We start from the raw sequence: 23,222 nt of genomic DNA on the forward strand, positions 1-23,222 counted from the left end.
ACAACTACAAATGATCTGCAACACCTTGTGGAACGCACCCAAAATGGCGTATGTGTGTATATATAAATTTTGTATATAGACATTGTACTGTTTCATTCTTTTTAATACATATACAAGTACCTATACATATATACATATTTACAATTTACACCAGCCAGTAGATGTATGCGTATTGTACATATACACACAAACGCCTAGAATACACATGCACACACACAAACACACACTTGTCAAAATAAACTCCATGTCCCAGGTAACAAAGTCCTGCCATAGTCCAAAGAAGAGCAGCACCAAGTGGCGGGGGGCTCAATATACCAGCTTCAAGACTGCTCAGAACAAACACTAGCATTCACAGAATTTTTTACACTTGGGAAATTAAAGAACGGATGGCATAAGCTTCAGCCCAGCCCCAAAGAACCTTCATGCAGACTTCCCAGCTACACTCCAGCAATTCTTGCTGTTCCATACTGTGCTCTCTTTGGCTGAATGGGGTCCATCAGTGCTGATCTGCTGCCCTTCACTATTCCGGCTGACTAGCTCATACCTCGTATGATGGCATTGCAAACAGGCCTACCATGATACGATGGTAGTCACCAACTTCTGCATTTTTTCCACCGAAAAATAGAGGCATAGCTGGGGTTCAACATAAAAGCACCAATTAGATTTGTCCTCTCCCTTCTGTTCTAGCAGCACACAGAACAGTGAAAATGGACTTTTTCATTGAATAGTTTTAAATATTTTTGGTTCCTTCTCCTTGCTCACAACTTCACTGTCAGGAGGTGAAAGAGGTCCTCCAGCTCTGCAAGGAAGGCAGTACAGTCCAAATGAGTCAGCAAGCACTTTTCCCAGCAGTCAGAATAGCCTTCTCCAGCAAGTGCCTTTACAAAGGCCACCCTACTCCGTAACGTACCCAGACTGAGTGTTATGGGCTGAGGGAACACATAGCGTGACCACACGTAATTACAGCCCCTCAGTTTTACTGGTTCAAAGATAGGACTGAGACAGGACTGATGGGCATGCAAAACATTAACAGGGATTTGTGGCAGCACCCACTTTGTTTAACCTGCAAGAGGAGCATCAGCGTCTCTCCTAGGGCATAGGGAACCAGCACAGATGGCTCAGATACAGGAGTGACAGGAGGGGCTCGTATTTAGCACTATATGGGACATTTTTTCAGCTCCTATCAGGGATGGTAACACTGCAGGAGCCACACGTTCCATCCACACACAGAAAGGAGGGATAACACCTGCTGGAAATGTAAGAATTTCTATCTAGTACCTCAAAATGAAGAATGCGCCCTCCTCCTGGAAAATTGTGGCAGCAGCACAAGTGGCAAGATGACCCATATTAGAGTGAGAGATGGGGGTTAGCTTTCTTAGTTTCGTAATGTGTTCATCTGCTAACCATCTACCTGATCAGGCAGAGTGGAAGTTGCATCCTTGGCCAGCAGTACACAGTTTATATATAAAATTGCGTCAAATTTATAGGGAGCATAAAGTATCTTTACAACTTCACTTCAAACCCACTGCTCCAAATGCAACTTAATTGTCCACAGTTTTGTCTACTTACTTGCCTAAGGCTGAAAAAATATATTTGTTATGAAGGACTCTGTTTTATTGCTATTGTTGGTTTGCACTGTGTGGTTCCATTTTTACCATTTCAAATCCAGACTCTTTGGGGATAAAATATTGTTTTTCTATTGATTTTTTCCAATTTCTTAAAATTGTATAAAAATAAAGGATTTCCACAAATGTGGGCTAAAGGTAACCAATAATACTTCTATGCTTAGGATCAGCTGTTGGAAATGTGGTTGATAGCCACAAGACCAGAAATAAACCTCTAGTGATTCTTTAGTTTAACATTTAAAAGACATGAAAACTTCTGCTTATAAAATTGACCCCGTACAGAATGGAACAGCTAAACTAACAGCTGTTTATTATTACTTTTTAAAATAATGGTCCTAAATTTAAAAATAAAATCAAGTACTTCCTTTTATGATTTTCACATTATAAAACTGCACCATTCAAAATCTGTGGCCAGGGAAATCCCTTTGCAGTAAGACAGTTTCTTTTAATAGTCATCGAGGGTGTTTTCCAGGAAAACATTCCTAACATCCAGTATGGAAGCCAGCTCCAAAATGTGCTTTTGGAGGTGAGGGTTCTCCACCGTTTCATCTCTTGGCAGCTGAGGATAAGATTCTGGATAATTTCGAGTCTCCTGCTAGATGACAGCGAAAACAAAGAGAATCAGACATTCATTTATTTTTACACCCTTTACGAAGAAGATTGCAAAAGGCCAATTTCACCTCAGAGGTATCCTAATCTGTTTAGCATGCCACACAGAGAGAAAACATTCTAGCATTTTCAGTCTCCTCTTTCCGTTGACTCAGAGACGGTCATACTGGCCATACAAATGCCCATTCATCTATGATGGTTAATAGTATGTTCAGAGAAGCCTTGCAAAAAAAAAAAAAAAAAAAAAAGTGGGGAAACAAAAAAAGACAGAAAGCCTTCAGATACTTACCTACTAGGCTGGAATTCCTTTCTTGAAATTATAGACATGTAAGCATCTCCAGTGGGAGATTCATCTCATCCTAAAACAAATATCTAAGACATCGGGGGCAAATCTACCCCCACTAACAGACCTGCTTCTTTCCCTGATATCAAAGAAGCTTAAGGTAGCTAACTTAGGCTTGGAAAGCTACTAGGTGTCTGCAGTTAGACGAGATGAATGCTGTACCTTTCTGTGCTTCACCTTCCATTTTTTTTCTGCAGTGTTTAAAATGGAGCAGGCAGTTTATATGCCAACACGTACATAAAATGGTGTAGATCCAGAAGCAGACTTCACTGTTGGCACAGCATTAACCAACAGGGAGGGAAAATACCATCTTCCTGTTTAGCTTATTCATTTACACTTCAAAGATCTTTCAAAATCTATTCACACTAGAATACATTCCAGCAGTAACGTTCCATTCCTCCCCACTTCCTCTTATATTCCCATTCTACACCTTTTTAGTTGTGTAGAAATAATAATCTTGAATTAAGAGGAATTTTTCTAGCAGACAAGGCTGTTCAGAGTGACATAAATGAATTAGAGCGTGTCTGCTACTTATGCGGAGGAGTAAGGCTTCAGCAAGTCAAAGGCTTCATGCCTTTGGAGAGATACAAAGGCACAGATTCACTACAAGCTGTAGGCATTAGCATGTGAGCATCACTTATCTTTCTGAAGTCACAGTGATATGCTCAGCCCTAAGACCCTTCCATCCTGAGGCAGTGCAGTTCTCTATGCATTGGGTTGTCACTCTCACAAAGGGATAGATATCCCTGCATACCCGGAAAATTTTGTGCATCCTCATAGTAGCCGAACAGAAGATAAATCTTGTTAGAAGCAAGCGAAGAAATTCATCCCCAAAAAATTGAAGAAAGGACTGATCTGTAGAGAAGGCAAAGAAAACTCAGTTTAGAAAGGCTCAAAAAATTAAGAAAAAAAAAAAAAAGAAAAATAAGACTTGGGGGAAACCACTACAAATTCTTGTGCATTCCCCTTATTCACTATTCTGTCCCTTGGAAAGGCTGAGCAAGAAAAAAACCAGCATCCACTTGAGTAGCATGCTAAGGTTCCGTTGTGCATCATTAGGCACGTACCTATGGACCGGGAGTGAGTCAGCAGCTGGGCAATATCTCGGTTGATTTTTCTAAGGTAATCTTGACACTTCTCCCACAATCCTCTGCGCATGCTTGATAATCCAGAGACAAACAGGAATGCCATTAAAGGATTGTTCAGAAAGAGTGTGAAGAGGCTACCCCGCTGAGACTGATCTAAAAAAAAAAAAAAAAAAGAAATCAATAGACAAAAATACATTTGGCACATGAAACAGAAAAGCTGTCCCTGCCACAGAATGAAGTCGCTCATCCACTAAATTCTGTAACAGAGAAACTACTCCTTTACGTTAGTTACATCTTCTCTGCTCTTGTGGCAGATCTGTTCTCAAGATGATGCAATGACTACCAATAAAGGCTTACTGGAGATGTGCATTAACACCAAGAGAAATGAGATTTTCTCATGAACTGTGGGAGGCCTATGTCTTCATTTTGAGCACATAACTTGAACACAAAAGTCATAACTGAAACAACCGATAGAAGATACTGATTATAAATCCTAAAGAGAAGTATTAAACGTGGACATTCTTATTCCATTAAAAACCCCAGGCAGTTGAACCTATACACCCCCCAAACTCTACGGAGTTGTCCTTTTGTTGGGCATCACAATATCCTAAAGCCCATTTACTCCATGCAGTTCAACATGATACACAGAGGTCCAACCTTCATCTCAATCAACAGGGAAGTCAAAAAGAAAGGCAATGCACATAAGATCATGTACCTAAATAGTAAGGCCACTCCCTCATCAGCAAAAATTACTGACTGGTTTTGGTGCATTCGGGGTTATTTTTCAGGACTCAGGCACGCAGCACACATGGTATAATGCCACACTGACACAGTGGCTCAATTAGGTTCAGCTACGAAGTCTCCTCCCAGTGCTCCAGTGCATGGTGTAGCACTCCCTCAGAACTACAGCAAGAGTTTCCTGACTGGTCCATGAACACAATATAAGCATCCAGTATTTTATAAATTAAGTTTTATTTTTCAGTTTCTGTTTAAACAGGATTCATTATTACAGTACTTATTTTCTACTTAAGTTTCAGCTAAATAACAGGAGTAGTTTCAAAACAAATGCACTTCTTGCACATTCTCTCATATGTGCCTAACATCACTCTTATGTGGCTTAAGCTAGACCTTTGTACTTGTCTTTGTGATGGATAACAACCTTAACGTGCCAAATTCCAATGAGAAAGTCTGGAATGATTTATATTTGATAGCAGTCACAAAGACTGTAGAACGTGACATTTCATTGCTTGTTCCTACAATAAATGCACCTTCTCAGGGTGTGCAAAGCCAGCAGCTTTCCTTAACTTACCCTCCAAAATCAGAACAAGAGAATATTTTGCTCTACACCTGGCATTTAAAAGCTGATACCTTAACTGATTCTGCTTACTTTCTGGGACTAATAAAGCTACCCAGAGTGCTAATCATCATCATCGTCCCAGCATGGGCTGGCAATTTTCTGAGTCTCCATGTAGGAGAGACTTTGCCTCCTAGCACTTGTTGAAGCTATCTGTAGAAATATCATCATTGTTAGAACAGATGATTTGCCATAAACAGTAACTAAACTTTATCGTACTACTTCAGGGAATGTTAAACTGATTTAGGGATTACATAGTGATGAAAAGCTACCTTTTCCTGAACCATCTAAGTTATATTTGTTTGGGATAGATACATGGTGCAACTGCAACTTGTTAGGAAATGCAATACTACACATACCTTGTAATGCTTTTGGATATGCTGTTGGAGAAAGCAAGCACACCAATGGTTGTCCAAATAAGTTTGTGAAATTCTGTAACAGATAAGAATTTTAAAGTATTGATGGTCACTTTGCTTGCTTTTGAATATTCAACAGGTTAAGGGTACAAACAGAGACTATTAATGACAGAGAACACGTTAATGCCTGTCACACAGTTCAGCATTGGCAGTAAGGCTGACAAGTTGACTTACTCATAGGTCACAGCACAGAAGGAATATAACCCATTACATTTTAAAGGAATTGGAATCCTCTCATTTCACTGCTACTGGTAGCAGACACTAATTTAATGGAAATATGGCTTTCAGTAGCAATACATTACTTGGAAAAAAATCATGTTTTGCAGTAAAAGTGAAAGCCATTGGCTTTCAGGTCAAAATAGATCTAGCATCTTTTCTCAATAGCAACTGAACTATCCAAAGTCATTTCTTTCTCCTTTTCTTTCTAGGAGGAACTATTGCTGATGAAACAGAAGAGCCCAGTGGAGAAAAGTTTTAAAATAAGTTTCCTTTAAAGCAAGTATGTCATAACCTTAATGTCTGCTATACTGAGCCCTCATTTTACAATACTCATTTCATGCACCTTCCACCAGCACCTTAAATATTGCCTAACTGTCCTGTTGAACAAGAATTTCTCCAGAAACCTCAAACACCACCACTGTCCGGTTTCATCAACATTTACCTGATAACAGTCCTACTGTGTATCTGCCTGGTAGGTATACTGCTTGGTAATAATTATCACCAAGAAAAAAAATAATCATTTATACAACCTCGTTAACTGGCATATGTCTCACCAAAACAGCTTTCTTAAAAATGACCGCTTGCAAAGCCATAGAAAGTGTAAATAGTCATGTCTGCATCCTATCAGAGCACACACTGAAACCATGCATCCAGAGCACGAGTGCAACACACGTCTACAGATGATGTTCTTAAAATCAGTAGGTTACAAATGTAAGGTATACATCACCAGAAGTATTTGCTTGTGTAGAATCATCAAAACCCTAATTTTTTAATTCCTTCTGGCTTCTGCTTAACTCAAATGGAACTTTCCATTCCGGACAGTATATTTTAATTAAACTAGTTTCACTGAATTAATTTAATATAAGTCTGCTAAATACTGAAGACAGTAATCTAATCAAAATAAAACATTTCCCATATCTGACAGTGCTGACTAGTCGTAAAACCCTTCTGTTTCACTAAGAGTTGTGCTGGTTTTGGCTGGGATAGCCCAAGGGAGATTTGTAATGCTAGATACTAAGGTTTGGTCTCTAATGAAGAAACAAAGACTTTTACCATGCAGACAGTAACTGCAGGCCAACCCACTAATTAGTAAAACTGCGCTATAAAGAAACATTTGAAACTCCTGAAGGAGGCACCCCAGGTATTGCCAGTTTGAACTGAATGCACGCAGGCAGGTTACATGCTGTCAAGTAACATGTATCCTTAGTATTCACAAGTGGATCCACATGTTGAATTCTATCTTCTATCACCTGGTTCGAGACCAAAGCTGACTTTCCATTCGTGCCATCAGTAAAAATGACAGTGCAATTAAACACTGCTTACAGCTATAAAGCAAAACCAAGGGTCACATATATCTCGGGAAAGATATTACTCACTGACAGTATCTGAGATCATTTTGGACTCTGTAAGCTTTACTAAGCTGAGTATTTATACCACATCACTGACAAAAGCCTTACAGGCCAGAGTTTTTGTTTTTGTTTGGGCTTTTTAAGACTTTGCATTTGACCATAATCTTAGACAACCACAGCTACAAGAAGATACTGATTTAAAAATATTATTTCATCCACATATACAGTGATTACCTTCAAGAACACAGCCATCTATATTTAAATGGAAGTGTTAAAAGAAATAATCATGGCTTTAAGTAGATATGCTCGATTTGCAGTTATCTTCCACTTTCAGCTAAATATATAGGGGAGGAAGCTGTTCAAGTGCTGCTGATTTGACAAACTTCCTGGCAGGACCTACTTTCAGTCATCGCCATTTAAGCCCTCCAGAGAAAGGGAGGGGATGAGAATGCATGCAGGAGAGCAGAAACGGGCTGCAGAGAAAGATGTGTGAGCAGTTGCTGTTACTGCCAGAATTGCTAGCAGTGACATTTAAATGTCAGGATAGCTACTGTCCTATCAGAAAAGATCAGAGCAGTCATGTGGAAAAAAGTCCCTGACTTCAACTTCTCACACAATTGCACAGAACCTGTTTGTGCCAGTGCTTGAGTGTACAAAGCATCTCACAACACACCCGGGGGTAGTCACAGGACAGCACTATCAGTATACTCTGGCGACAACGAACCAAGCACGTAAGTACACACAGAACGACAGATGGGAATTTACAAGGGCTAGAAAATACTGAGATTGAGAGCTCTGCCATCTCCCTTCAGTTGAAAACAAAACAAAACACCTAAACCCATCCCCACGCATCTGTCTGCCTAGGTTCAAGGGCAACAGATTGCGAAGGTGAATGCGAGTTCTCACATGCTGAACATATTTTTTTATATAGGGGTCTATGCTTTTTTTTTTCCCTTTTCTTCATTCTCTTTTTAGATTCCTTGCAATTGTGCCCACACGATTCTGATCTGGGTCAGAGCTCCTAACAGCCACTTCCATAATTCTGTCCTGAAATACTTCCAAAACTCACATTTCAATACTCCTTACATACAGGCAGAGTTGGACTTCTCTCACACCAGCTGCTCTGTGTGCTTAACAGATGGAGACTGGCGTATTTTACACTATTGATGGTCAGTTCACTGCAGAACAAGGAAAAGAAACTAAATGGAGGTGACAGTTTTTGCTTACTGTGTGCCCGCAAAAATCTAAAGAAAATTCATTTATTGAATTTAAATGTAATACAAAAAGCAAATTCTACTGTAAACACTTGACAGTTATTCTCACAAGAGCTACAAATCTATGTGTGGGAATCCATCACCTCAAAAAGATCTTTTGCTCTAAGTTGTCCACAAAACCCCAGTATGTCCAGAGCTGTATTTGAATTAAGGATCACCAGGAATCCCTTACTCTCTTACAGAGCTGATCCACTTGACATCTTTCAGCAATTCTACTAGAGAGGAAGGGGGTAAAAAAACCCCAAAATAAGAAACTAAACGCAAGACACACTTTTTCCCCTGAAACAAAACCAAATGTCCCTGTTGTTATACTGGAATGAATGTCAGGAAAGAGCAGAGGAAAATAAATCCCTACCAAATCCTAATTTTCACAGAAAAACAAGTAAATCATTCTAATTATGTTCTCCTCCCTTTAAATGGGGAAGGGAATTTAATAAAAAGCAGATTTGCACTGAAATCTAGTGTGGTGAAGTTAAATGCAGTAGCATTTATAGAGCTACAGAGAGGCCAGATCATTATTAAGACTGTCAGGTAAAGGTTCCTTGGCTCAGTACAAAACTATTCTGAATCATAGTGGTCACTGATTTAGTACCTCTCGTTGGCCAACACATGCCTTTAGAACCAATGACACAGACTGTGGGTACCGAACAAGGAACAAGTTCATCCGGCCACTAGACGTCCCTATTCCTCCTCTGAAATGCAGCTGTGAACGTTCACTTTTCTCACTGCAAGAATGGAGCTATAAAAAGGAAGACATAAGGAAGCGGCACTTTCCCCAGATATAGCACATTCTTAATATCCCATTCATGAATGAAATCAATGTCGCAATGCTATCCAGATGCAACTGGCAACTGAGACTGAAAACGCCTGCTTCTGTATTACCCGAATTGCAGATTCCCAAAGGTGACTGGCATGGAGTAATTCTACTGTAAGTCCATAGCACCCTAGGAAGGAGGCTCATTGTCCAAGCATATACCACTCTACAGTAACACTGGATGCTAATTTGAGTCTTGTTATTTCCTTGGTTCAGATACTTTTCAGACACAGACACCCCGTGTTTTATAAGATCAGGCTCAATGCTTTGACTCCTTTCAGTTGCTTAAAAGCAACTGAGTGTTGGATGACTGGAAAAAAAGAAAGCAGATTAGTTATCTCCCTCCCCCATGCACACACACCAAGATTTCTTTGGTATATAACAAAAATAAACCTCCCACCAGAGACCTTGGAAATCTTGAACCTTTTTTCCCTCCAGGAGGATTTATTACTTTCCAATGAGCGGCTGTTCATGTGCTTCTCCTTCTTGTTCCTATTCATAGGATCAGATCCTGACTAGCATGCACAACCTCAAAAGAAAAGAAAGACTGAATACAAACTGTTTAAAAAAATAGCCTGTTAAAAGTGTAAGCTAACTAGGGGTTGACACTGTATCCTATCACACAAGTAGTTGTCTTCAAGAGCCTTACCTTATAGGCGACACTGTTTGAAGAGTCCACAATGATAAACAGAGGCTTTCTTGTGAAAGGGTAGAGATCTCCAGGGTGAAGACTGAAAAGAGAAAGGGATGATTCACAGAGCACTAGAACTGCTGCAAAGCTGTAACAGTGCACAAGCTTCTCAGACACATGACTGCCCATGTCCAGATAAAAAGCAAGCATATTCCTCATGCCCCAGTCCTCAGATTCATCCTCGGAGAGTAACTGCAAAACTAATTTGGTATTCTCTATAACACAGGCTATTAGATCTGTTAGTAGTTCTTTCCCAACGAGAGATATTTATCTTCTTGAGAAGTCATCCAGCATTAATTTGAATTTTTCCAGTAATAAAAAATTTACATTAAGTCACAGTAATACTTTTTGAATGTTTAAATCACCATTTAAAGTTGCATATTCATTTCTAATTGTTCAACTTCAAGCCAATCTACATTATGATGTCCTGCTCTGAAGAGTTTGAAATCAAGAGGCTTTGATGTGTTTTTCTCCATTAAAGACAAATTCCTCTGAACTTGCACTTGTCACCCTGAGGAAACTTACCAGTGCATCTCCTTGTAAGATTGGTTTCGCTTGTGTATAGCATCCCCGTTTATAATGTCCCGGTTGCTATTTGTCAGAACACCACCAAAATCATATGGACCTACACATGGCAAAAAGAAAGCTAAAATCAGCAGAGGCAACTCCCCTCTGTTATGGATTTAATGATTATGTGAAAGGGAGGAAGCAACCACAAACCCCAGAAAACTAAGTGAATCTGAATTACTGCAGTTGTAAGGAGGGGATGGAGGAATGTGGAGACTTTACTACCTATGTGTTCAATTTTATGCATTTTAGTAGTTTCAGCATCTGTCAAATAGAAGCAAGCAATACATCTTCATAACTTCTAATTTTTTTATTCGCTATTATTCCACAAACTTAATACAAAAGATCCAAATCTTGTTACATTACATAACAAAAAGATTAAAACCCGTTACACGTTTCATACAGGAAAATCAATACCTTTGTAAAATTACTGTATGAGCATATTCTAGATTCAGAATTTGATAAAATTAAGGCTAAATCAATCAAAAACCCTGTGGCCTCTCAGAATAGATATAATACTATCATCTGCAGTTATAACACTGCAAAGGGGAGAAGAGAGAGCTCAGAGAACGAGTATGCTTTTAATACTCCTAGAAAGGACAAAACAGTTTTAACCAGATTTCAAATCTGCAGCAAAGGTTTATTTTTTAAGATTTCAAATACAGAACTCACAATTTTTACATGCACACTGCCTGAACATGTGTTCTGAAGGTAAGCTAAAAAAAAAGTAAACACTCTGCTCAGTTTGTGCAACTGAGCTACCCGCCTGTCTGATGGAGAAAGAAGATGGAAGTAATGGCTATAAAAAATATCAAATCCTACAGACAAAAAAATGTGCTAGAGATACCAGGAAATATTTCTGCCATCGAGATGGGTATGAAGTGTCACTGACATTAGTAAAATAAAGTATTAAGATTTCCTCATTCTGTTATACATTTGCAGGGTTGGTTGACTCATATTTGGCCACCAAATGCATTTTTTTCAGGTTTGGATATGTAAGACACCTTTCCATTTTAAGGGAAGCTTTGGGAATACAAAATTAGGAACAGAACATAATTAATTTAGCACTGTTAGAAATGTCTCGTGTGATCTCTCAAACAAACGGCTTACAGGCGATAAACAGTGCAACTTGCAGCTGCTCTCCCTTTTAATAAGGTAGAACTTTTTGGTCTGTGCAGACTACACTACCTTATTAAAAGAATGCAGTTGTAATGGGATTCATTTAATGAAAACGGACGTCTGACTATGCAGCTCTTCAGATGACAGAGCCTGGATGCCTCTACAGTAAGGTATTAAGCTGAAACAATACATGCAGTGAAGTGGACATAACACAGGCTTTAAAGAACACAGTTTAGTTAGAACCTATCGCCAAGTTGCAGCAAAAAGTAAAATGTTAAAAGTATTTAAAAAAAAATCACTGCCACAACCCACAGCTGACAGGGATTTTTTTTCCTTTAACATTTTGAGAGCTCTATAAATCATGCATTGGGATGGACAAGGCATGCATCTTATAAAGGAATGCAAGTCTCAAACAGATGAGGCATGTACAATATTTAGGATGTTAAAAACTTTTTTTTTCCCTTAAATTATATGAACAGATCTTTTGACTGTGTTTACTTCAGCCAACCAGTTTTCAGCTTTTAGATTGCAGCTGCATCCAAATATTCTGCTAGGTTGCAAAGAACAGGAAGATGAGGTGAGGGGAATTGTCAAAAATCATGAGAAGGGCTTGAATTGTCAGGTTAACAAGCGTGCAAATAGAACAGTCCCTGCAGACGCTTCAGCCCTTTTACCACCCATCTCCTGACCATATGTTCTCATAGTACTGGAGATGGGAAAGAATCACAAAGTGCCATTTAGCCATTTTATTAACTTTGCACTGATGCATCAACTGAGCCATGTGGTCTTCAAAATTGTTGAAGCTTTTAAAACTTCAGATGCATCAAAAACTGGGTATGTCCTTTGAAAAGGTCTCAGGTTAATGCACACTAATTAAAAACAAAGGGATTAACTATTGTTTGGGGGAAAAAAAGGCTATCTTACTAAGTAGACAGGAGAATAAAATTGACTTGTCTTTTAAAAGGAGCTTTGTGACATCTTTCTTGGTCACTTGTCCTGGAACATAAAGAGAATTCAAGCCCTGTTCATGACAGGGAGCATTCCTTTATTGTACCTTCACTATCCGAACGACCTGATGGAAACACGCCCGTGGCAGACAAGTAAATCAGCAGTACACTGTTTGCAGGCAGCTCCTGAAATTCAAATAAAGAGAAGAACGGCAAAGAAATAAATGTATATGTTCATTTTAAAATTCAATCATCACATTGGCATTTAAGATTGTGCTACTCCTGCTTCTGGCTTCCCTTCACTTTGTTCTTCCTATGTGTATATACCCCTCCCCACCCCATACACCCCTTCAAATAGGTGAGTACACAGAGTACAACAATGGAAACTGATGATACATTCATGCTTTTTTTTTTCCCCTCACAGACCTCTAGGCTGATATTAGAGGTTCAAGCAGCACTAAAATGCATCTGCTTCCACATAGACTCTCTTGCTATCTAACCAGATGAGGCTTTCCAAGATATGGAAACCAAAAGCTGCCAAGATGCACGCAGACCCTAACTCCCAAACAATTCAGGATCCTAAAGGAAGTTCTTTGTTTCCAAATACCCCAGAGTCTGCAACATCTGCCTCTTCTCTCGACCCTTCTCAGCTGGACAACTAGCACAACACTTCCAGTTTTCTGTATGGACCTGTAAAAGAAATCTATTTTCCACCTTTCTAATGGGCTGTCTGCATGAGGAAACAGATGATTTTAATTTCTGCAAAAGGCTGAGCATGCAGGCACCCAAAATTCTAAGTAGCGAAGATTAACTTCCTTCACCTCGCCAGCTGTTTCTTTACAGTTGTTTCTTGAAACAAACTGAAACTTGTTTCATTATAGGATCCATATTCTGTTTTCACTACTAAACCCTAAGTTGTTGACTCGTCCAGGCATAAATAAGCATAATGAGCCCCACAACTTACTTTAATTAAAATAAACACAGCAACTGTATTAAGTCTACGAATGTATAGATTACTTACATGGAAGAGAGTAGTGGGTAACAAAATAACACAGGCAGATAAAAATATGTCAAGTGCAGGAGAGATACAATTCAAATGGGTACAGAACTGGACACCCACCAGGTGTAAAGTCCTTAAGGACAACAGTTTCTTGACATACTTCCCTGATTTTGGATTGTGCTGGGTACCACACGAAGTAGAAGAATACTCTTAAGATTTTTCAGTTCTCCAGATCTCTTATCTCAAGTAATATTTCCTATCTTATATATATATATATAGGAAATAGATAAACTTTATATAGGAAACATTTATTTTATATATGTCTATATATATAAATATAAATGTCTGTATATATGCGTGTGTAGGTACACCCACACAAATAAAATTATTGGATAACATGAAATCATATGCAACTATTACATCGCATTACTTAAGGCTTTCCATAGTACTGCCACGCACCACGCTTGACACTGGACATCCTGTAACAGGAGTTTCGCTTTGAAGATGGTTGGATGGTACAACTACTGCTGGATAACAGCAAGCTGGGTTTCTATCTTACAATGAATTTTTTTCTTACCCTTAACAGCAGTCAACAGACTTGCCTTTATTACACAAATTACACATATCTATAATATTACCATCCTCTCTGAAGATCATATTGAACATTTGAAGAAGGCCAAAAAGGCTTCACTATCTTGAAGTATAAAATATTATCTCAACCACATTTTATTCAGTATCCCATGTCATTCTGGATATTTTTCTATTACAAATAAATTCACCAATTTCACAAACCTTAAATGATGCTGCTAAAAATGTATATAGCTGGCTAAAAGTTGGTTTATAAAGTAGATATTTATGGGGGTTTTCCCGCCTGGCTGGTTTCTCCGTGGACTCCTGTTAAAAAAAAAAACAAACAAAACACAAAAACCCCAACAACCGTATATTACCAAAGCAGTTTCATAACCCTCTAAATTTCTATTTATTAGAATGTTCATCTTCAACATACTTCCCACACAAATGGTCTGCCCATGTTGCATTTTGACTACACAGTAAAGCAATGTGCACAGTATTTGAACCAGAACTTTGTATTATCCCTCACTTAAATTGGTTACCTAAATCTTTCTTACTCTCTAAAGCATCATCCAAGGAAAGAGTGAAAATGTGAAAATATTCAATCCTCATCTCAAATAAATGAAAATCTACATATTTCCTTTTGCGCCCAGATAAAATATTTTTTATGCTTTCTCTGAAGGGGATATTTAACTTTCAGATGACTTAGGAAGCTGATGAACTCATCTGGCTGCATGACTGCTAGAGTGAAAACAAAGGAAGGGCTAAATGTACAGGGATAAGGAGAGGCATGGCACTCCTTCAGAAGCACCTCGGCTAGACCAGTGTAAACCTTCTGTGAAATGACACCCAAATATCCATTGCTGTTATTTTTTCACTATTGAAGGTTTGCTAAGGAGAAAAAAAAGAAAGGGGGGTGGGGGGCAAGGGGAAAGACACTACTTGGATCAAGCTCCATAGGTTTGAGCTACTCTTCATTAAGTGTAAGTGTAAGAGTTACACCAGCTTTACTAACCTGCTCTGCACAGTGACCACACTGAAACAGTACACCATTTGAAACAAAACAAACAAAAAATCCCCAGTTAAGATCTGTTGCCAAATTTGTCACTGAAATGGAACTTACCTGCATTCCAGGTTTGTTCATTTGTGACGCTAAATTCATTGGTTCCCTTTCAAGTGCTTGTAGCATTCGGAACATATCAATTGTTAATTCACTGAACTTGACCTGCAAGAGAGTCAACAGTTTATTCTGCCAGATACAGACTAAACAGTGTTTCTTTGGAGGTATCCAGGTAAGAGATTCAACTGCATACGAGACAGACCATTTTCTGTCTCTCAGGGATCTGTCAATGTCATCTTGGAATCTCTAAGGACCTGTGAATGACTTTTAGAAGAGCTCACAGAGGACAAAGTCTATTTATTATGGGTCCTCCAGGCCAGTTCACTGTAGTACAGACCCCTAATTTGCAAATTACTGACTTTTCTGGGGTGGTTACAAATCAAGTGCTGAAACTGCTATGTACTATGAATTTAGACAAAAATCTGAAAAAGATACAGAAACTGTAGTTTAGATACAACTCCTTTTTTACCTGAAAAAAGAGCTCAGAGAGAAGTCATGAGTTCTGTACAGCTTCACTATCATCATCATCTAAAAACCAAGATCTTGACTGTCTTTTGAAAACCTCTTCCTGTGCAACTGAAGTTGCAAAGAGCTGGAGTATGTCATGTGAAAGCCTAAGTCAAGCTTTTTCTAGACATATCCCAGAGGCCTCTCATGTTTGAATGTTGTTAAAAACAATCCAGTATATGAAAATCAATTGTAGCTACTTAATTGACATGATTAATATAAGCAGTAAGAGGTTAGTAGCACGGGTCTACTATCTACCATTTCATTTTTAGCTCTTATTTCTGAGAACTAATTCTTCTTGCTGGCACTGCAAACATCACAATCAAAATATTTTAATGTTTGCCTCTACTGGAATCTCTGTTGTATAATCAGAAGGGATGTCACAGGGAAAAGGACTCTGAACTCCAAAGATACAAACCCAAGTCCCCAGAATTTCTTTTACCTGGTTGTTGCAGTTCCCAATAATCAGTGCATCTGCAAGAGCAAGCTGTCCCACTATCATTCCCTGCTCTAGCAATGGAGCTCCTGTTTCAGAAAGCCTGTTAGAGGTGATTACAATGGTGTTGTCGTCATTTAAAACCATGACAGGGTCTGCCTAAAAAAAAAAAGCAACCAGAATAAATCAGGAATTCAAGAAAACACACAGATTTGCAGTCAGAGAGAAGTCCAAAGGTCTCATAACTTGCATTAAACATTTCATAACTGAGGCAGATTTTTTAAATTAATTTGCCATATATCTCTTTCTATATTTGTATGCAGGCTACAGAGTAATGCCTTACCACTTGGAAAAGCAACAGCTCTTAGGGACTGCAAGCAAATCCATAGTACAAGCACATAAAGGTACAGCAAACAGAAAAACATACTTCCTCAAGTGACACGAATTCTGCTTCAGCTTTTCTGTACCTGAGGAACCAAGTGTCACCAACAACCTTATAAATTCATACAGAATAAACTAAACATTCCTACAATACAGAAGAACCCAGCACTATTTTAGTTCACCTTCCCTTCCTAGAAATAAATAGCAAAGGAGATGACCAAGTGATAACGCTGCCATCCATTCTGGCAATATTTAAATAAATACTCATGTTACGTAGTGACATCTTGTACAAAAGGAGGAAAGTAGAACGTGGTTTCAACTTGACACAATAAAACAAATATTTTCCTTTTAACAAACTCTCGAAATTGGTCACATTACAACTACGCTAAGAGCCTCTCAGTGAACTGCCATGCTTACACCATATTTTCCATTATAGACTGCTTATGCATTGCCAGTGTAATACACCGGTACTCCAACAAAGTACACTTTGAAACACAATCAAAACATCAGCAAATTGGATTGGCTTCCACAACAACAGTACTGGAGTTAGCAGTCTCTCCAAAATATTGACCGTGATAACTGCTGTGCTTTCAATTCCACCATTCTCTGAACAGCAAGAGCAAAACCAATACGGTGACCAAGTGTATCTCAGCTTCATGCTTCTATCTTCAATACATTACACAACCAGGTCTGACTCTTCAGACACTTTAATGGCCATCACTGTGACACTACTGTGAATACATTTCAATGATTAAATTGGACAGGAATACAGTCCCTGCATGTACCACACAGAGGTGAACAAGTCAGAAAATTTTAAAGTAACAACTAAAAGGGACTGGTATTCTCACCTCAATAAACGCTGCCACTTCCTGAAGAACCAGGTTCCACTCCACCTGATCTTCAGTATTAAAACGATGAGTGTAGTCCTCGATTTCATCTGACAGCTCCTGATGTAAAAAGTTCAGAGACAGACATAGTCACTTCTTAAACTGAGAGCTTAACAGGCAGTCAGTAACTTTGCAATTTGGTTAGCTGTGCTGGCCTTTAAGAATAATAAAAAAAAAAAAACCCCAAACCCATTACTTGAGAACATATGCAGCGCAATTATGACTAACATGCCAGCCAAAACGCGCTCTTTCAGGAGACAGAATGCCAACGTTACGCTGAGTTTTGGCAATGCAAACTGTCTTTTAAGTAGGTCCAAATGCAAAGAATATCTGAAGTTAAGTATAACCATCCCACTCACGTACAGCTATGTCACTGGTTATTACCATAAGCTACGGATACCAAGGACTCAAATTTCAGCTTACAAGTAACTTTAAATACATTGAGGAAGTGAATGGTATGGCTTTTTTAGCTGCTACTAAGCTAAGCTAGCAGTTCAAGTAAGCTTAGACACAAAGACAGTAATGCAACCTACACAAAACTGTCAATACCAGAAGCTGCTTGCAGCAAGGTTGTTAGAGGGGTTTGGGAAGCATATGCTGTCAGGAGAAGCATATTGTTCCTTTGTTGTATCCTATCGAGGCTACAGCTATTGGAATATTTTACTTGGTGTTCAAATAATGCTATCAAATCATTTGAGTTTAAAGTGTCATTATTAAATATTTGATTCACAGAAGATATTCACTATGCTGGATGTCAGCTATACTAGAAAAACAACGATCAACATTGGCCCATACTCTACCTGTTGTACCTACAGCCTTGTGTTTATAGGCATTCAGTGCTTTACTCCCACAGCACAGGCATATGCACATCCAGCCTCTCCAATTGCACAGTAATACCTACATCATTTAGCAAGGTTTAATTTTGATGGGTCTTTGGAAGGTGCAAAATGTATTCAGGATGTGTTCTAGACACAGGACAGAACGATAGCAGTTTGGAAGGGAAGACAAATAAGCTCAATGTCAAGCTAGGAGACACTGGCTTTTCAAGCAACAATGTGTCATGAAGACTGACTTGCTGGGGGAGATTCCACCAATGTCTTAAATCCACTAAAGGAATGAAGATGTACTCAGAGTTATCAGACGATCCCCACACTTTCACATGAATAACATGCATCTTACAGTTTATTCCTAACTAACTATATAAATTTGTAAAGTTTTTTTCTAGCCAAATGTTCACATCATACTGAATCTTTCCATAGCTCCAGCCATGCTATTCCTTCCGTGAGATCCAACAGTACTATCAATTAAATGAGAGAAAAAAATGAAAACCTATGCTGCAGCAGCAGCTAACATCATAGATCTAATGAGTGATGTTTCAGCTGAAACAGACTCTATTATGGATTCCTTAATCAGGAGAAAAGCCCTGAATAACCAGCAACCTCCCACCCCTTAGCACCTTTATCCTCATTTTGACATACCTTTACAAGGTCCTTTACAACATCCATTTTGTTGAGCAAGAGACAAACCACTATAAACCTTGCATAGTAACGCAGCTTCTTAACCACTAATTCAGGCCTAAACACAACAACAAAAACACCACAGCCAAATTTGAGATTAAATTAAACATAGGTAGGCAACAGGGGTAAGGGGGAGGAGGAGTTTAAGACTAGAGCAAGGCTGAACACTCTGCAGATGAAGAATTCTAACTGAATTCATGTGGAGATCAATAGCTACCTGGCTGCTTAGAGGTTTATTTAAAACTGAGTACAAGGACATAAAATATACATCAAGAAAGCCACAGCCTTCTGCTTCCCTGGTCTCCTTACATGAGAACAGGCATGGGAGTCAAATATAATAGCTGGATCTTCAAACCTTTTGCCAGTTCCCAGGCAATATCTGACCCCACTGCATCACTTGATAATCATGGCTGGCTCAGAGTCCACCCACCTGGGACAACTTAGAGATCTGCAAGTCAGCATAGCCCATAATTACTCATCCATGTCTAAAGTCTTCTGACAGCATCTAGAAACTTGCTTAGTCAATCCTAGTTTGTCTGAAACAGGTTTTTAATCATGGCAGAAGGATTAAAAAGAAACTTCCTCCAACAACACTGATTTTATCCCAGGTATGCTCCTACTGTTTATAGTTATTTGCTGCTTTCATACACCATTCTAGTCTTGAAAAAACAAGGGCATTCATTCAGACATACCTGTCTTCTTTGTTGACTTGGGAGTAGTATGACCTCTGCCTAATTGCTGAATAGAAGGAGAAAGCTTCATTGAGATAGCTGGTTTCTGAAGTGCGCAAGCTGCAGAGGAAGAACCAGATTAGCTCACTGCTTCAGATGGAAATCCATGCCAAACCCTCCCTTCCTGCCCCCTCAACCATCTTGTGCATCAATGGCAAAACTCCCTCCTCAAGTAACATCATATGAAAGCCAGACTCTCATTCTTTGTCCCTGCTGGGAAGACAGATTTCAGAGCTTGGATTCCATTTCAGATAACAATCAAATCTGCCCATCTTGTACCCACATGTACAGGTGACAGGTTAATTGAAAAGTTTAAAGGAACATGAAGCTCCCAAACTTGTACATCACATGTTTGCACAAGAGTCAAATGCAGCACGCATGGAAGACTTAGAGACACTTTAGAGGTAGGAGGTAGGTCCTTAGGTGGTATCACCGTGACTAGCAATACAGTATCGGGCTCAGGAGTGCCTTTCTCTGCAGCACCCCCACGCAGTCCCAAGGGTCTTCTCATTCAGAAACAGGCATCATGACTCAACTGATAGAATCATTTCTCCTGACTGAGTGTCCAGATGTTTGGCATGGAGCTGCATTCCCCTACTGAATCCTTTTCTGTGCTTACTTACTAATAATGGTAATAGAGCTGCCCAATCTTGGAAGCAATTTCCCCAATTTGCCACCGCTTCAACCCATACCGATTGTCCAATACTTGTCTATTTCGCAAGAGAGAAAAGAAAGATTAAAAGGCATTCCAGAATTTCTCAGAACATCACACCAGACAAGACAAGGAGCCACGGTAGGGCCAAATTCAGCTTTCATTACTGGTGTGGCATTTCCAGTAGCAGTCCTTCACAGAGTCAACAGCACTGCATACGCACACCAGAACAAGGACCATTTATCTTGCATAAACTTGTGAGAGCTAGACATAAGTATGTTGCACAAAATAACACACAACAAAAAGTCACAACTTCCCAGGAGAACACTCAGACTATGCTGTCAACATTAAGGTGTGAAAGCTCAGAGCCCACGCTGCAGCAAGACGCTTCACACCATTCCAGATGGGTTCTGCACTGCAGAAGCCATCATGCAAGCTTCTCCTTGGTAATACATTAAAGCAACGTGCATTCAAGTAGAGCAAAAGGTTTTGTTAAAAAAGTCACACTGAAAACTCTGCAATATTTTAATTCATTAGACTGTGAGCGCTACAGGAAGTGACTATTCCCTTCCTTCATGCTTGAATAACACAGTGAAATCTCAATCTTAACTGGGGCCCCTAGGCATACCAGAGATTAAAGTTGCACTTAAATCCACAGTGCACGTCTGCCTACAACATTCCCTTACCGATGTTGCTGTTGAAACTTCCAGAGTTTGGTGTAAACGTCAAATGTTCGCCCAAAATAGGATTGCCACTGCTTTTGCCCATACTGAGGTAAATCCCTGCAACAGACAAGTGATAAATGAAGAGTTAAGAAATAGATTCCAGCCAGCCCAGTGTGACAGCAGCATATGTGTGTCCATCTCTGAACAGCTTTGTTCAGAACTGACTTGAAATGCTTTACAACTCTGCCTGCACCCAGAACTACAAGAACCATGATTCTCATAGTTTCTCAAAACCTGTTGCTATTGGAATCTGCAAGGAAATCCTGTTTAGTTTGTAGGAAGTACATCTATGAATATCTGACCACAGTATCCTAAAAACATGCCACAAGCATATTCATTTAACATATCTACAAAAAAAGACTGCATATGTATATGAGAAAGAAGCATGTACTGGGGGGAGGAAGAAATCCTCCAGTGCTGTGTCCTAATTATTGCTTCCTACTTTTGAATGAATTCTCTAGGCACTTTTCAAATGCAACAGGATTGAAGTTATCAGTGTTATTAAAGGTCCCATTGCATTTTACAAATCTTCCGAGTGATTCCCTACACTTAATCACTGTTCGGGGATACAGGAACACAGAGAACCAGAGTCTCTACAGGTTCCTTACAAAAAAGGATGATGCTATAAGATCAAGCTTAAGGTGTGCAGCTTAACCGTAAGTTTTTGAAGTAAAACTTTTCCTACTAAGACAATAACTCAACCTTCAAATGCAAGAACTGTAATTCAATCACTTGTCCAAAGAACAGTAGAATTATTCTAGTTGTTCTAGTGTCTATTGCCAGTCAATATCCACAATCCTTAATGTCCTACTCAAGAGCGCTTGTCCAGCTGTTGGTGAGATGCACAAACATATGCAAAAACATTGGTATTTATGGACAAATACAGTCCACAGGGCAAGAAGCAATCCATGCTCTCTAACCTCTATAAACATGCCTTTATTAAGGTTCCTCAATTTTAACAGGTCCTCAACAGCATCAGAACAGGCCTACAAATAATCACTCCAAATAGGAAATGACCATGTTCCTACATGCATTTTTCAACAAGTGATTGAAAACATCTTACCATCTTGCTAAAAGAGAAGTAATTTTATGGTTATATGCACAGAAAGCAAAATCGGACTCTTAAAATATCACAGTAAAACAAACCAACCTACCCAAGAACAAGCAGAATAATCTGATGGAAATTAGTTCATTTAGACTGATAACATGTCTTGCTACTCATCAAGGAAATAATATTTTTTTAAATGCATGAGGTTGTTCACTGTTTCAGAAACAGACCCTTTAACATCATACATAAATCAGCTGTCCAAATCAAATGTCACTAGGTCAAGCAAGCATATGGATGCTCACCGCTAACATTCACTGGGTCAGGTTACATCATCACCACAACATTTGTCACCCTCTAACTCATAGGTAGTGATATGTCAGAACCTGAGACCTTCTGTGTGCTTCATCAGTCTCCAGTGCTACAAGGCTAGTTAGTCAATCCAGTACAGTTCTGCTTTCACGCTTCCACTCGTTTTCCACGCTGTGATGTATTCCCCTCCACCTCCACCCCACAAGTATGATGCAGTCCTAAGGATTTTAGCTTCAAAGGTTTGTGCTCTCAATCCTAACAGAAGGCCATCACCTGGGAGTTACTTGAATCTTGGAACAAATGCAACAGAAGACCAAAAACCCTTAATCTCACTGAGCACACGTTGCCTACAAACCTATACTGAAGCTGATTCAAAGGAGGTATACAATTCTCTGTGGAAGTGGAACAGCTTTTTCAAGATGGCACAATCTTCCATTTGATTCAAGAGTGATTTCTCCAGGGAATGCTTTCTCCAGTCACTGTGCAGGTCAACATATCATCCAACACCTCAGTCTTCAGCAGACAGGCACAGAAAAGCAGCATGTTCCGCTTCCAAGCCTGGGAGGTCAAGACTGAGGAAAACACCACCTTTTGGAAACCATGCCGTGTCCTCTGGAGGAGCAAGACAAGCAAAGCGGCATGCTATGATTTCCAGAGCAGTGTACTGGCACCTTTCCGCTAACTGCAATTGCTTTAACAGCACCCTAGGTAGAAAAGGAAATTACTATTCCTTTGCTCATCAGCTAACTGTATTTCCCACACAGCTTGAAGGGACCTAGCTTAGTTACTACATGTAAAATGAATCTGTTACTGGCTACAACTCTTACCAGCCTGGAAAACCATTCCAGTACTTGCTGCTGCTGTTCTATGAAGATGCTGATGAATCTGGGCAAGAGTTTACCAAAAAAAAAATAAAATAAAATA

At 39.3% G+C, this 23,222-nt stretch overlaps 1 protein-coding gene across 22 annotated transcripts in view; it reads right to left on the reverse strand.

Annotated features, from left to right (window-relative positions):
• Nucleotides 1-85: 85 nt before the first annotated feature.
• Nucleotides 86-23,222, reverse strand: part of SCAI (suppressor of cancer cell invasion) — a 44,209-nt gene continuing 21,072 nt past the window's right edge. For 19 of the 22 annotated variants that reach the window (XM_054848457.1, XM_054848454.1, XM_054848456.1 and 16 more), the window contains 15 exons: nt 20,903-20,998; nt 20,188-20,274; nt 19,526-19,624; nt 18,795-18,891; nt 17,278-17,376; nt 16,055-16,207; nt 15,109-15,210; nt 14,208-14,309; nt 12,523-12,601; nt 10,308-10,407; nt 9,741-9,822; nt 5,379-5,451; nt 3,645-3,818; nt 3,332-3,432; nt 86-2,220 (listed from right to left, as the gene is read on the reverse strand). In XM_054848457.1, the coding sequence (XP_054704432.1) occupies nt 2,071-2,220; nt 3,332-3,432; nt 3,645-3,818; nt 5,379-5,451; nt 9,741-9,822; nt 10,308-10,407; nt 12,523-12,601; nt 14,208-14,309; nt 15,109-15,210; nt 16,055-16,207; nt 17,278-17,376; nt 18,795-18,891; nt 19,526-19,624; nt 20,188-20,274; nt 20,903-20,998 (1,594 nt within the window). In that variant the 3' untranslated portion in view covers nt 86-2,070. Of the gene's footprint in view, nt 2,221-2,305; nt 2,456-3,331; nt 3,433-3,644; nt 3,819-5,378; nt 5,452-9,740; nt 9,823-10,307; nt 10,408-12,522; nt 12,602-14,207; nt 14,310-15,108; nt 15,211-16,054; nt 16,208-17,277; nt 17,377-18,794; nt 18,892-19,525; nt 19,625-20,187; nt 20,275-20,902; nt 20,999-23,222 lie in introns of all 22 variants that reach the window. The other 3 variants (XR_008579994.1, XR_008579995.1, XM_054848452.1) reach the window with 3 other exon arrangements.

This window comes from Grus americana, chromosome 20 (genome assembly GCF_028858705.1).
Source record: "Grus americana isolate bGruAme1 chromosome 20, bGruAme1.mat, whole genome shotgun sequence".
Taxonomy (NCBI): domain Eukaryota; kingdom Metazoa; phylum Chordata; class Aves; order Gruiformes; family Gruidae; genus Grus; species Grus americana.